At 37.7% G+C, this 13,223-nt stretch overlaps 2 protein-coding genes across 3 annotated transcripts in view; one reads left to right on the top strand and one right to left on the bottom strand.

Moving 5' to 3' along the window:
• LPXN (leupaxin) overlaps positions 1–2,344 on the bottom strand; it is a 32,258-nt gene extending 29,914 nt beyond the window's left edge. The window contains exon 1 of the mRNA XM_039860446.1: positions 976–2,344. Coding sequence (XP_039716380.1) covers positions 976–1,116 — 141 coding nt within the window. The 5' untranslated portion in view covers positions 1,117–2,344. The remainder of the gene's footprint in view (positions 1–975) is intronic.
• A 55-nt stretch (positions 2,345–2,399) lies between these two features.
• ZFP91 (ZFP91 zinc finger protein, atypical E3 ubiquitin ligase) overlaps positions 2,400–13,223 on the top strand; it is a 36,374-nt gene continuing 25,550 nt past the window's right edge. Inside the window, exons 1-2 of one of the 2 annotated variants that reach the window (XM_039860445.1) lie at positions 2,400–2,924; positions 7,457–7,485. In XM_039860445.1, the coding sequence (XP_039716379.1) occupies positions 2,566–2,924; positions 7,457–7,485 (388 nt within the window). In that variant the 5' untranslated portion in view covers positions 2,400–2,565. The remainder of the gene's footprint in view (positions 2,925–7,456; positions 7,486–13,223) is intronic. The other variant, XM_039860444.1, reaches the window with a different exon arrangement.

Raw genomic sequence — 13,223 nt, 5'->3', positions numbered from 1 at the left:
ATGCAAACAACTATAAGGGTCATGAAGAATAAAACTGGAAGAGTTCAGACACCAGGTGCTAAGCTACAGACATCTCAGTTAAGTTTAATTCCTCCCTAGTTACTGCTTTATAGCAGTCTTCTGAAAAGTGATGAAAAACTTTTCTTTGTTACCACTGATTTTATTCACCTGAATGAAATAAAACATTTACAAAAGGCCTATTATGGGAAGCCAGTGTGTAAAGAACTATAATTATAGCTCTGTGAAATAGATACTACTTCTATTTCTACCAATGGTGGAGTAGATTCAAGGAATAGTAACTTCCTAAATAGAATTAATAGGTAGCTTTGCTACTACTAAGTCCACATTTAACTTCGAAGACTGTGAACTTTCCTCTACAACTCAGTGGTCTTTTTTTTAAGGTGATCATTCTCCAAACCCTAGAGACTCTTAAGGCTTTTTTTTTTTTTTAAATGGAGCCTCCCATTCTGCATTACTATGAGCAGCCATTGGATGTCAGTGCTCTTCCAAAAGTCTACTCACTGCAAACGAGTTTGAAAAAATTCCCATCCACACTATGCCAGTTTGCACAACTGAAATGCCATTAGCTCCATCAAAGTGCAGAACACTCAATAGAAAACAGAAAACATTTGTCTAATCTGCAGTGGTAACTGAGTCAAAATATTAGGAGGAAAAATGCGCTTCAGCACTTGGCTTGCAAATATTGGACTCTATCTGCAGTTTAACTGAATGATTCATGTGAAAGTTAGAATTGGATGCCAGATCTTGTTTACATCGCTTTCTTTTGAGCATTTTATCTCTGGATGCTTTATCGCCCAGGGGTAAGAAATTAGTCCTGCAAATCGCCCCTTGATTATAATGGGCGAAAGGAGGCAAGAAAGGAACGCAAAAGGCCCGCTGTCATCACCAAACGCAACGTGTAGATAAGCAAATGGAAACTCTCGTTTAACGCATTAAGACGATTTAGTTGCATACCCTAGTGGCCACAAATTCTGACAAAGCTGCTAATCTGTTTCCTGTGCAGCAGAAACATTTGAAAACCGCAGAAGCAGGTGGCTTCGGAGCGGGAAGCGTGAGGGAGATCTTCAGTCTCTTCGGGTTGGTGACTCTAGTCATGCTAACTTCCCTCCAGGCCAAGGACCGCAGCCAAGTTAAGAAGCCGACGCCAGCTCCTTGGTCTCCACAATGTCTACCGGAAACCAACTCCACAAGTCTTTCCACAAACTTTGATTAACAATCAAATAAGAGGTGAGAATTGTGCTACGCCCCCGGCGACCCAACGGAACCAGATTCGGTCCCTGACCTTTGGGGGCTCAGTTCAGTGGGTCAGACGCAGGATGACGAGACGAATATTGCATACATGAACGTTAGCTGGTCGCAGATAAGGTGCCACCTATCCAAAACCAAGGGCTGTTACGTGACAACCCCAGTAATGCTTCGCCAACGCCAAGCAAAAAAGTCGTGAAATCTTCCCAAGAAATCCTCCAGTAACTGGCCGAACATTTACACCAGATCTGCGCAGGCGTCGCACCTAACCCGGAAACACTGCCTCCCTGGAAAAGTAAGCCTGCTCTGTGTAAATACTAAACTACTTTCCCCACCGTGCGTCAGTCAGAAACTCCCCGGCATCCTCTTCTCCTCTGGTTTCCTATCTTTTTCCCTAAAGCATTAAGAGAAATGAGACTTCATCTCCCAGAATGCTTTTGGGCAAGTTAACCATGCGCACGCGCCGAAGAGGCGGGTCCTCCTTGCCCTCACGACCCCGCCTCTGTTCTACCGCCGCCATTTTTTCAGAGACTTTCATCCGGCAGCCGACGCGGCTTTTTTTCTTAAAGGAGAAGCGACAGCTCTAAAAATTTGCCCCTTCTCCCTGCAAGACCTGGCAGCGCTGGGGACAGAAAGGCCACCACATACAGGAAAGTGGGATCAGGGTGGAGGCAGAAGAACGCCGAGGCTACTTCCGTGGCCTAAGGAAGGCTAGGAAGAGCCCTTGTGGCATTAGCGGCTCCTTAGGGAGGCAGGTGCGCGCGCAGCCACTCCAGGGTGCGCGCGAAGCGGGGAAAGAGGTGCGTTTTCTTCCCACCAACCTCCTCGCGAGACCTGCCTCTCTCACTGCCCCTAACGCGCGAGGAGCTCCGGAGGGGGGGGAAGGTCACTTTAGGATTGTCGCGAGACACAGCCGTTTAACGGTGAGAACGGGTGCGCGGGGAAGGAAACCTCGCGCGCTCCATTGGAGCTCTCTCCTGATTGGTTGAAAGGAGCGGTGGGGGAGGGAACCGGTACGTCGCTGCGGAGAGACCGTGGGGGCGGGGCAGAAGAAGCCATTTCTCTTCTCCGATTGGTCCGCTGAGCGTTCGTGTCGGGGCGCGCGCGCGCGGTAGCAGGGCGTGAGTGGCGGGGCGGGGGCGCCCTCGGAGCCGGGCGGAGGGGCGGGGGGAGAGAGGAGCGCTGAGGGAGAGAGCAGGACGCTCCGGGAGGCAGGGGGGCGGGGGGAGCAGCGCCGCGGCTGCCGCCGCCTCCGCCTCCGCCACCTGGGACAAGGGGGTGGGGGACGGACGAGCCCCGATGCCGGGGGAGACGGAAGAGCCGAGACCCCCGGAGCAGCAGGACCAGGAAGGGGGAGAGGCGGCGGCGGCCAAGGCGGCTCTAGAGGAGCCCCAACAGCAGCCCCCCGAGGCGGCGGCGGCGGCGCCTGCGGGGACCACTAGCAGCCGCGTGCTGAGGGGAGGTCGGGACCGGGGCCGGGCCGCTGCGGCGGCGGCGGCCGCTGCCGCTGCTGCCGCTGTGTCCCGCCGGAGGAAGGCCGAATATCCCCGCCGGCGGAGGAGCAGTCCCAGCGCCAGGCCTCCGGACGCCCCAGGGCAGCAGTCCCAGGCCGCGAAGCCCCCGTCTCCAGCTCAGGGCAAGAAGAGTCCGCGACTCCTGTGAGTAACGCAGTCTTCCAGGCGGTGGGAAAGACCCCCTTCGCTCCGCACGCAACCCTCTCGGCTCCCGTAGCGCCCACTCCACGTGACATCCTTCCTGCTCTGCCCCCTGCCGGCTCGCACGCCAGATGTCACACCGCTTTCCTGGTAGCTCTCTTATCACTCCTTCCTGGCCCTATCCCAGTGTCCTCTGTCGAGCCACTTCCCCACTCCGTGAAATCGTTCTTTGTAGGATAGGTCTCTTCTGCTCCCTAGTGAGTCACCCCTTCCCTGCAGCCGCAGGCTTATCTCGCACTCTGGCATCTGCACTCCCTTTGTCAGCCTATCCCTTTCCCTCTTACGGCGGCACTCCGGTATTACATCACATCCCTATTAAGAAATCAACAGCGCGATCTTAGCCTTCAAAAGTGTGTCCCCCCTCCCCCCTTAATTAGTTCAAGAGCCAGTTGTACCAGTATCTTTACGTAGCTTTTCCCACTCCACTGAATTTTCACATCATTCGTTTTAGAAATTTAGTGCTTACCAGTGGGGTAAAAACTTGGCCCTGCCAATTTTGTTAAGTGTAGTCTTTTATATAATAAGCTTAGATTAAGGATATTCGCTCATTTTTTTGTTTTCGCCAAGTCGCGTATGTTTTTTTGTTTGTTTTGGCATACGTCTTAATGAAAGAACTTCATCCTTAAAAATTAGACTTACCTGAAAAGAATTCCTGTATTTCCTAGAGATAATAGAGGAACCAGGAATATAACTAAACTGTTTATTAAAATAATGTTCTTATGTTGAAAACGCTGAAGCTCGTATATTTGTAAATTCTAGAAATTAATCACATTCACCATTGAATTCATTACTGAAAATATCGTTACTGAAAATATCTTTTATCTTTCAAATGAAAAAAATTAGTGAAAGCAGGGTCAGAGTTTTAAGTACTTGCCCCTCCCCAATAGTGTGGCAAGACTTGGCTTACACCAGATCTGGTATATTTAAATTTTGAAACATGTTTGTTCCAAAATTAAGAGTTAAATTCTCATTAGCTTTATTCGAATATAAATTCCTTGGACAAATTTCTTATTAAACAGCTGGTACCTCAGTTTCCTTATCTATAGGACATAATGTTAATCCCTATGTGATTAGTTTGAGAATTAGATAATGTGAAACACTTAACGCACAAAGTCCGGTACAGAGTGAATGTTTATTTAAAGCTATTGTTTTGAGTGGTGGTGGCATGATAGAGATTTAAGTGGCAATATTGGTGTGTTTTCATATAAATTCTGCAAAATTTTGTTTTTTTCTCGTTTTTCTTGTTATACATAGGAATGTTAATATATTTTTTAAATTCCTTTCCATTCTCACCTACGCATTCGAAAGTTGAATTTACCTTGACACATTTCCCTACTACCATTTCATCAGTTTTACTTATAGAAATGATCTCTTAAGATAATTATAGCTAGAGTAGTACTTTTACCTACTGTCATGGTTTATTTTTTCCCTACCTCTTGGCCAAAAAGTACTAAATGACTTTTTGTTTCCACAATATAAATGTTTTAACAGTCAAACTTGGATAAAGATGACTTAATTAAATCCCTTCACTTTTTTCTCCACAGTATTCTGTGGGAAGGAATAGTCTTAGTGTCCCTCCCTTATCCAGTATCATAAAAGATATTAGTGTTCTTTTACTTTCTTTTAGCCTCAGAACTATCTCTTGATTATGTGTACTAAATTATGCAATTCTGATTGGATTTTTGAAACAAGTTCTCATAATTTTTTGTTACACATTTTCAATTTACTGCTGTGGAAATCAAAGGAATCCTAAAGCATTTCAGCTTGGTAAACCTTAATTTAGCTGTAATTGGGCCTGGTACTATGCTGAGCTAAGGTTCATAAAGATAAATGAGACATGGATCTCATTTTCAAGGACCTTGCACTATAAGGGGAAAGTGTATTGATCATTGGAGGTTTTATCAGACCTGGTTTACAGATTTTCAGAGTGGTAAAAATAAAGTTTAAAACTAAGTAGGAAGTTTAATCTTTTAAGACATTTCAAGAGGTTTTGTGATCAGTTTACTGAACCCTGGTCAAATGTCTTCTGACCTTGATTCAAGTCTGTTTTCCAAATAACATCATGACAATTTAAAAAAGGGAAGTAAGAGGTTTAATCTCTATTAATAACTTGTTCTATTCAGGTTATTTTTCCATATCCCAACATCGACCCCTAAAAATTCCCAGTAATCAGCTGTTTAACCTACAATTGTTTCTCTTAATGAAGAGACAGCAAAGTGTACGGTAGTTTAAAGGTATATAAAATAGAGGTTTGGTTTGATTGAAACCTCTTTTCTTATTAGAAGGCAAAATAATACAGTAGAAAAACCATTGGACTTTACGCAGAAAGTTTCAGGTCCCAGCTTTCTAATACTAAGTGACTTTCGGCAAGTCACTTAACCTCTTTAAATCTGCTTCATCTATAACTGATAATTAATGGTTTGTGAAATGACCTTTATAGTTCAATGATAATTAGGTTACAGTTTTTCTAAACTTTCTTAAGCTTATAACAACTTACATTTGCATTGGAATGTTCAGACGTTAATGAGAAGAGTAGGAAATCTGAAGGGAAATAAAATTTTTTTTATTGAATGTACTCAAGAGAAAGGCATAAAGTTAAATGATAGAATCAATATAAATAAAAGCTTAAAGGCTAATAATAAGTTCTTATATTTCAAATACAGATGTATGTATATACTTGTTTACATTTTTTTAATTCCATAAATTTTTTTTTATTCATGAAATAAAACATCCATTGTTTCCATATTGTTTACTAATATAGAAACAGTCTAATTGTTAAATTAGGTTAAAATGCAAAAAAGCTTTTCATTCTACCATATGACAGTAAGTCTCATTTATCAGAATTTAAAACAGCCAATAAATACTTTTTAAACTTCTATTTTAGCTGTTGGTTAATCCTACCAACTAAAACTGAGTATTCTTAAATGTACTCCTTTAGGTTCAGATAGGTTACAAATAAAGAAAATATTGCTCTATTTTCTGGTATATGTAATTCCATTTTGGTTTCTTTTCTTGCTAGAAGTAAAATGGTAGTAAACCTTTGGGTGACACTTTTCTTGGTATTTACTTTTGTAAGGAAAAGATGAGGATCGTGGATAGTAAGAATGAAGAGGCAATAATATTTTGAACTGAAAAAACTTATGGCTCTTTGGAGAAGGCTTCAGTTGTACAAAACTAAGATCCCGAGTTTACCTTCTTTTGTGATCAGTATAGTAGAAACATTGAACCATTCCCAAGGTTTTCAGAAAGTTTATTCTACATTTCAAATTTTAGCAATTATTTTTGTGCTTCTTATTTAGAATTAGGATGATTAACAGTTATCTTTTGCTAATCGTTATTGAGACATTGGTAATATAATTTAAAATAAAGTTATAATGCCAAGCTATTTTTAAAAATATAGAATGAGAAAATAAAAGCTATTCTTTCTAAAGAGAACAGAATTTGCATTATGTTATGGCTTCTGTATTCACTTGGATATTCTTTTGTAACATAAGAGTCTTCATTTGTATTAGGTTTACTTTCAAAAAAAGAAAACTTTGTACTGCTGAGAGATACTGTATGACATCTTTATGGTAAAGATCCAAGGCATGTTGATGTTTGAATTTGGGTAATGGGTATAAGGGGAGGGGGGCTGGTTCATTATACTGTACTCAACGATTATGTATGATAGGAATTTTCCCAAATTAAAAACATGGGAGTAACATTTTTTTAAATTAGTAGTTTATAACAAATTAAACTCCTTACTGTTGCTATCTAATTTGTAAAGTGCAAGTTGTATTTATTTCTGAGATCTGATCTTGTTGCCTTTTTAGAAATAGATTTTGATTTGAGTTTAATAAATAGCGTTATGGTTTTCTTTTAGGTTCATTAAATTTTTATTATGAAAATTTTCAGATATAAAATAGATACAATAGTATAATGAAACCCCCAGTGTTTATCAGGTAGATTTAACAATTATTGAGATTTTTGCCATACTTGCTACCTCTGTCCCTTTTCCCTTTCTTTTTCTTTTGGCCAGAAGTATTTTAGAGAAAATTTCAAACATTATTTTATTCCACCCCTAGTTACTGCATTTGTGTAAAATAAGGACATTTTATTATATAACCACTTAATATAACAAAATTAGTATTTTTTGGTGTTAATTTTTTTTTACGTAGAAACAACTGTGGAATGATACTCTAGCTGTATGCTTAGATATGATAGCTACATGTGGCTACTTAAACTTACAAATTAATCAAAATTTAAAATTTAGTTCCTCAATTACACTAGCTATTTCAAGTACTAGGTAGCCGCGTTGCAACTATCATATTGGACAGTTCAGATACAGAATACTTTCATCACTGCAGAAAGTTGTATTGGGCAACACTGCACTAGATGCTGTCTATGTCACTCTGTAGATGAACCTGAGAGATAAATAATTGCGTCTTAAAGTGTGTAAAATTGTTCATTTAATATTTGATTCTCATTTCTTTCAGATGCGTAGAAAAAGTAACAACTGACAAAGGTAAGACTTGGTTATTCTTGCCTCTCATTTACATTACACTGATTATAATCTGATAGAAAATAGAATGAGCTTCAGTCTGATTATTCATATTGTTCCCATTTAAAAGTGACTTTTATTTAGTAAAGAATTATTGGAAAAGATACAACTTGTTTAGATATAACCTGTTTAGATAACAAAAGGTTTAGGCAAGCAGAATTTTTTGGCATTATTTAGAAATCTAATGGGAAAGCAGATTATTTGATGTCAGTTTATTGAAGTTTTTAAGCTGCTGTTTTTTTTGTTTGTTCATTTTTTGGTTTTTGTTTTTTTGAAGTAACAAGGAGAAAGGGATGATACACAGTGTACAAAGTAAAGTATAGACAAAATTTAGATACTGGTAGAGACTCAAATTATAAATGTAGTTTGAAGAATGGAAAGAAAAGCATTCTAAGATTGCATCCCGGTGAATAATTAAATGGGATCATTAGGTCGTTTCTCTTTAAAGAGTTTTAGCAAACCAGATATGTTAATTGAATGTAGTCTTCTGTTTATCTGAATTATAAAGGGAAGCTAATGTTTGCTTTTTCTTTTAAAGCACTTTTTAAAAGAGACTTTATTTTGGCTTTGCAGATTGGGTTATCGAAACTGACCCTATCATGTGGGGCCAGTTGCTCATTCACATCATTATTTGTTCTAGTTATTGACTGTTCCCTGATGCTAAGTTTAACTGTATAGCATCCTTCTTAAAACTGGAACAAATATACTTTTAAGCATATTTCATTTATTGTGTCTGATATTGGCCCAGTCCTGATAGAAGTGTACTTAATAACTAAGGGGTGCCACTTAATTTATATGTTTATGTTCCCTCTCTCCCCTCCCCTCCTATATATATGTAATATATATAATATAATATGGAAAGCTTTATGTGACTATTTTGCCTAGCAATTTTTGGTTTTGTTGCTGATGTTACTTGGAAAATAGGGTATGTCTGCCAGGAATGGAGGGGATTGTGTTCCTTATTTAGAGACCATTTTGGAAATTTTATGATGTGGGGAAAATGTAGAGACAGGTGATAATCGAATACCAGAGCAGTTCTTATTCAAAAAAAAAAAAAAAACCCAGTCTGCTATTAATCAGAGCTAAAATTATTTTGTGTGTCTAAAAAGTATGTCTCAAGAAATTATTTTGGGCTGCTTTGAGGAGAACTTGCAGATGTGGTTAAAATTTTGAACCCCTGTTGAGAAATAAACTTATGTCTTAAATCAGAAATTGGCAACTACGTCTTTAACAGTATTTGTACATCTATGGAGAGGCTAAAGCTGCATTGTGGGCATTTCAGTCTCAAAATCAATCCCATTCTAATCCAGCATTTAAATGCTCTGGATCTAAAGTTAGAACTCAGGATTTGAGTTCAAGTTCTGTCTTTTATTGCAAATAATTTCAATACTTGGCATCCATTGAGCACTCCATAAAAGGTAGCCGTTAAGTTTGTAAAATTTTGAAGAAATAGTCTCCAACTCCCATCTCCATTCATTAGTTTACCTGTTACAGTAGCTTCAACTCTGTGAACAGTACACAAAAATTGTATCTTACATACATTTATACAGCTGGATCAGTGAATAAAGAAATAATGGGTGTAGTAGTCACTTTTTTCCTGTGCTGTTTAATATTTAGAATTTACTTCAATTCTTTCCCTTTTTCTTGTATTTAACTTCTCAAAAAGTAGAATATTACTTCAGACTAGTTTTCGTGTTCAGTCTGCTGAATTTTAAGTGAAGTAACTCATACTCATTCCAAAGGTTGAGGTTTTTTCAAGACTTTGAACAGGTTGTGATATTTTCTAGAGATATGACTATCTCTGTATTACTAATATTAAAAAGATGTTTTCAGGATTTTTAGTCTTTACTCCAAACAACTTGAAATTATATGCTTTCCTTCAGTTAAGGATAAGAACGTTTGACATGATGGAACAAATAACTAATATTGCACCCACAAAAAAGCAAGTTGCTGTTTTTAAATTATTAAATTGAAAAGTGCCATGTTTCTTTTTCAAACTGAAATAATAGTAAAGAAGCACATTAGTATTGATCCCTGTTCCTGATATATTTATTTAACCCTGATTGGGTATATATAAAACAGATGGAAACTGGCTTTGCAAAAATAGTGTTTATTCATTTAGTAAGTAGTTATTGAGCATCTACCAGATGTCCAGCACCATTGTAGGTACTGGGTTGTGCTGGTAATCAAATAAGTGCAATGAAGAAATTAAAACAGTGTAATGTGTGATGGAGTTCAGGGTGGAGAGGCTAAGTTTCCATGAGATGGCATGGTGACATTTGAGCTCACACCTAAATATGCAGATAGATATCTGGATGAAGAGCATTCCACACAGAAGCAGCAAAAAGGAGAAAGCTGAAAACATGAAAGTTTAGTTTGCTCTATGCCAGGGGATTATCATCATCATTGTGGAACTTTCAAGAGTGTTAGCAGAAATTTCGAGGGATGGAGCCTGGCTAGTTTCTTTTTAACTTGGCTGTGTTTTCATTCTGTTCTGTGTTTTGAACCAGTGTTATCTTTACAATAATGAAATAAACAGATGGTTTGCCTAAGTAGTTTATCAATAATACCATTGTTATTTTATGCACTAATTTTAATTTCTTACACTTTCAGACCTTCAACTAAAACTGCCTAAGATGAAACATAATAAAAAAGGAGACAGTACTCTCCTAATGTTTACTAAAGTGTGTCACAAGTGTTTCATAAAATAATAAATATTCCAGAGTCGAATAAATATAGGCAGTGCTTGAATCATCAATGTTAGATAGGTTATTTATTGCAGGACTTCTCAGAGACTTTGATTTTGAGGAATATGCAATGTAAATACCAAAGTATGCATCAGTTATCTAACTTAACTAAGAGGGCTCCTCCCCCTCCCCTGTGTGTGTGTGTGTGTGTGTGTGTGTGTGTGTGTGTGTCTGTGTCTGTGTCTGTGTGGACTATCTCAGAAAAATTAGGGTTTATGGAAAACCATACTTTGGAATACTGGGTGCTTGAAAATTTGATCATATTAAATGTTGGGTCTCACCCATTCAAAATCATTTTACTATTTTCAGGTATTCTTCTTGTTATGCAGTAGTAATGTTTGGAAGAGATTGCTTAGATTGTCGTCAGATGAGTTCATGACAGATCTGGGAATTTACTTAGATTGTTTAGGCTTTTAACTATATTTCTTATCCAGTTTATAATCAGCATAATATCTGGAATTACTAAAATATTAGGTTGATTTTTGTTGTTGTTCTGGATCATAGTTTTTGTTTTTACTGATTTAATCTAATTTATAGATTATGGCAGCTCCTTTTTAAAAAAATTAGAATTTATTTTTAACAATTTTTATGGTTTTGATCTCATCAGAGTATTTTTTTCCCTGTGTTGGAATACCTTTGGTTATTTCTTATCCTCTCATTTCTACTATTCTTAAACAATACAGTTCGCCCTTGAGCAACCTGGGTTTGAACTGTGCAGGTCCACTTATAAGTGGATTTTTTTCAATAAGTGCAGTACTCTAAATATATTTTCTTTTCCTTATGATTTTCTTAAAATCATTTCCTTTAGCTTTTTGTAAGAATACAATTTATAATACATATAACATGCAAATATGTGTTAATGGACTGTTTGTGTTATCATTAAGTCTTTGGTCAACAGTCGTCTATAATAAAGTTTTGAGGGAGTCAAAAGTTCTATGTGGAGTTTTGAGTTTTGAGTACGCAGGGGTTTAGCACCCCTGACGCCTGCATTGTCAAGGGTCAGCTGTATTTATCTTATTCTTAAATATGTAGAACAGGCATTCCCACTTTTTTTTCCGCACTACAATGAGAAAAGTCTAACTTTTTCATTTTTGCCATTTGAGTTTCCGGGCAAAGAATGATGTGAGAAGTTATTTAGGACACTGTTTTCACAACTTCCTTGAAAGATGTTGAATCTTTGCTGATAACCTGGATTCCCTTGTTAAAATAAAATGCTCTAGGTTTTGAGTAGAAGAGAGCTCTGGAAGGAAAATCACTAGGTTAAAAAAGAGGCACATGTAATTTCAGTCTTAATCCTTAGGTATGTTGTCGGTTTTAGGTGAAATAATTCTCCTTCACAAATTAAATGATAACTCTTCTAAAGTTGACTTAAATATAAGTTTTTTCGAAAAACTTGCTTTCCCTGACTTCTCTTAATACTGCTGAGATTGGCTAACATTTCAATATGGACTTTACTAATTATTTATGAAAAATAAAGTAGAGCTAATTATAGAAATACACCGAGTAGTCTGATCAGGTTTCAGAAACTCAGGTTTCTGAATATTATAATAATGCTTATGTCTCAGATGGCTGACAGTACATTAGATAAGCATTTTATTCTCTTTCCTTAAGGTTGCAGGAACCATATTATTTCTCTCAGTGTGAGAATGATCTCTTCCTTTCTTGGGAATGATCTCTTCCTTTCTTTTAATCATGTTTCTAGTTCAGACATCCAGAAGTACAGACATATATCATTTATGATGTATGTTGATTGTGACAGGCTTAGAAAGCCTTCATTATCAGCTAATTTCAGTTATGGGACATTTTATGAATCAGGTAAATGAGTCTGTCTCTTACATGCAAAAACTTCATAACATTTTGCTGATTACGATATAAGAACCGTCTCTGTCAGTTATAAGTTTATTATGTTATGTATAGTAATTATTTTATATTGAAATCCCTTTCCCTACCAGAACCACTTGAGAGTTGCAGCAGAATGCCCTGGTAGAAGAAAATTGAAGCAGAAGAAACATAAGGTCCTGAATGGGAAAACCTATATTCAGCTGATAAGAATCCAAAACCCCTAAGAGACAGCCATCTCTACTTCAGGGCAGAACATTATCCTCACACTGAGATGATCCTGAGTGGACCAGAACCTCTGACAAAAAGGAATTAGCTCTGATTTAATTCTCCCTGACCTTTTAAGTCCAAGAAGTTTCACGCTTTTCTGAATTAAAACTAGCCAGATTGATCTAACTGCGTCCAGGCAAAGACCCTTTAAGCTTCAGTGCAGTTAATTACCTTAGAGGTACCTGTGGTTTAGTCTTATGTCTACTTACCTCATTAAACTGGCTTGGTGTTTTGATCCTAGTTCAACATCTAACTTGTATCCTAACTTCTTAGTGTTTCTGTTTGTAATTTTGCCTCTCTGAGAATTTCTAAACTGTTTTCTTTTACTGTGACTCCCCTTAAACTCTTGTATCAGTTATCTTTTGCTGTATAACAAACCATCTGAAAATGTAGTGGTTTAAAATACAGTGATCTGTTATTTTTCCAGTTGGGCTGTTTCCTTTCCTCAGTGGTCTTTCAATCCAGAGGTTTTCATGTCATGAAGGTCTCAGGACAGTGTTCCAAAGGCTGAAGGCAAAGGCTACAAGGCATCTTGAACCCCCTACCACATGATATAAGATCAATGTAAAATCAATTATATTTCTATATTAGCAACAAAAAATTGAAATTACTAAATTAAAAATAATACCATTAAATAGTATCAAAATATATGAACTACTTAGGGATGAATCTGACAAATATGTGAAAGACTTATACACTGAAAAGTATAAAACATTGCTGAGTGAAATTAAAGACCTAAGCAAACAAATCCATGTACTTTGTTCGTGGATTTGAAGACTTGGTATTGTCAAGTAGAAGGAGTATTGAGGAAACTGAACAGATGCATGAAAAAGAATGAAACGGCCA

The sequence above is a fragment of the Pteropus medius genome, unplaced genomic scaffold (genome assembly GCF_902729225.1).
Source record: "Pteropus medius unplaced genomic scaffold, Ma_sr-lr_union100, whole genome shotgun sequence".
In the NCBI taxonomy this organism is placed as follows: domain Eukaryota; kingdom Metazoa; phylum Chordata; class Mammalia; order Chiroptera; family Pteropodidae; genus Pteropus; species Pteropus medius.
The sequence above is the reverse complement of the archived record's forward strand: the minus strand, read 5'-3'. Positions and strand labels throughout refer to the sequence as shown.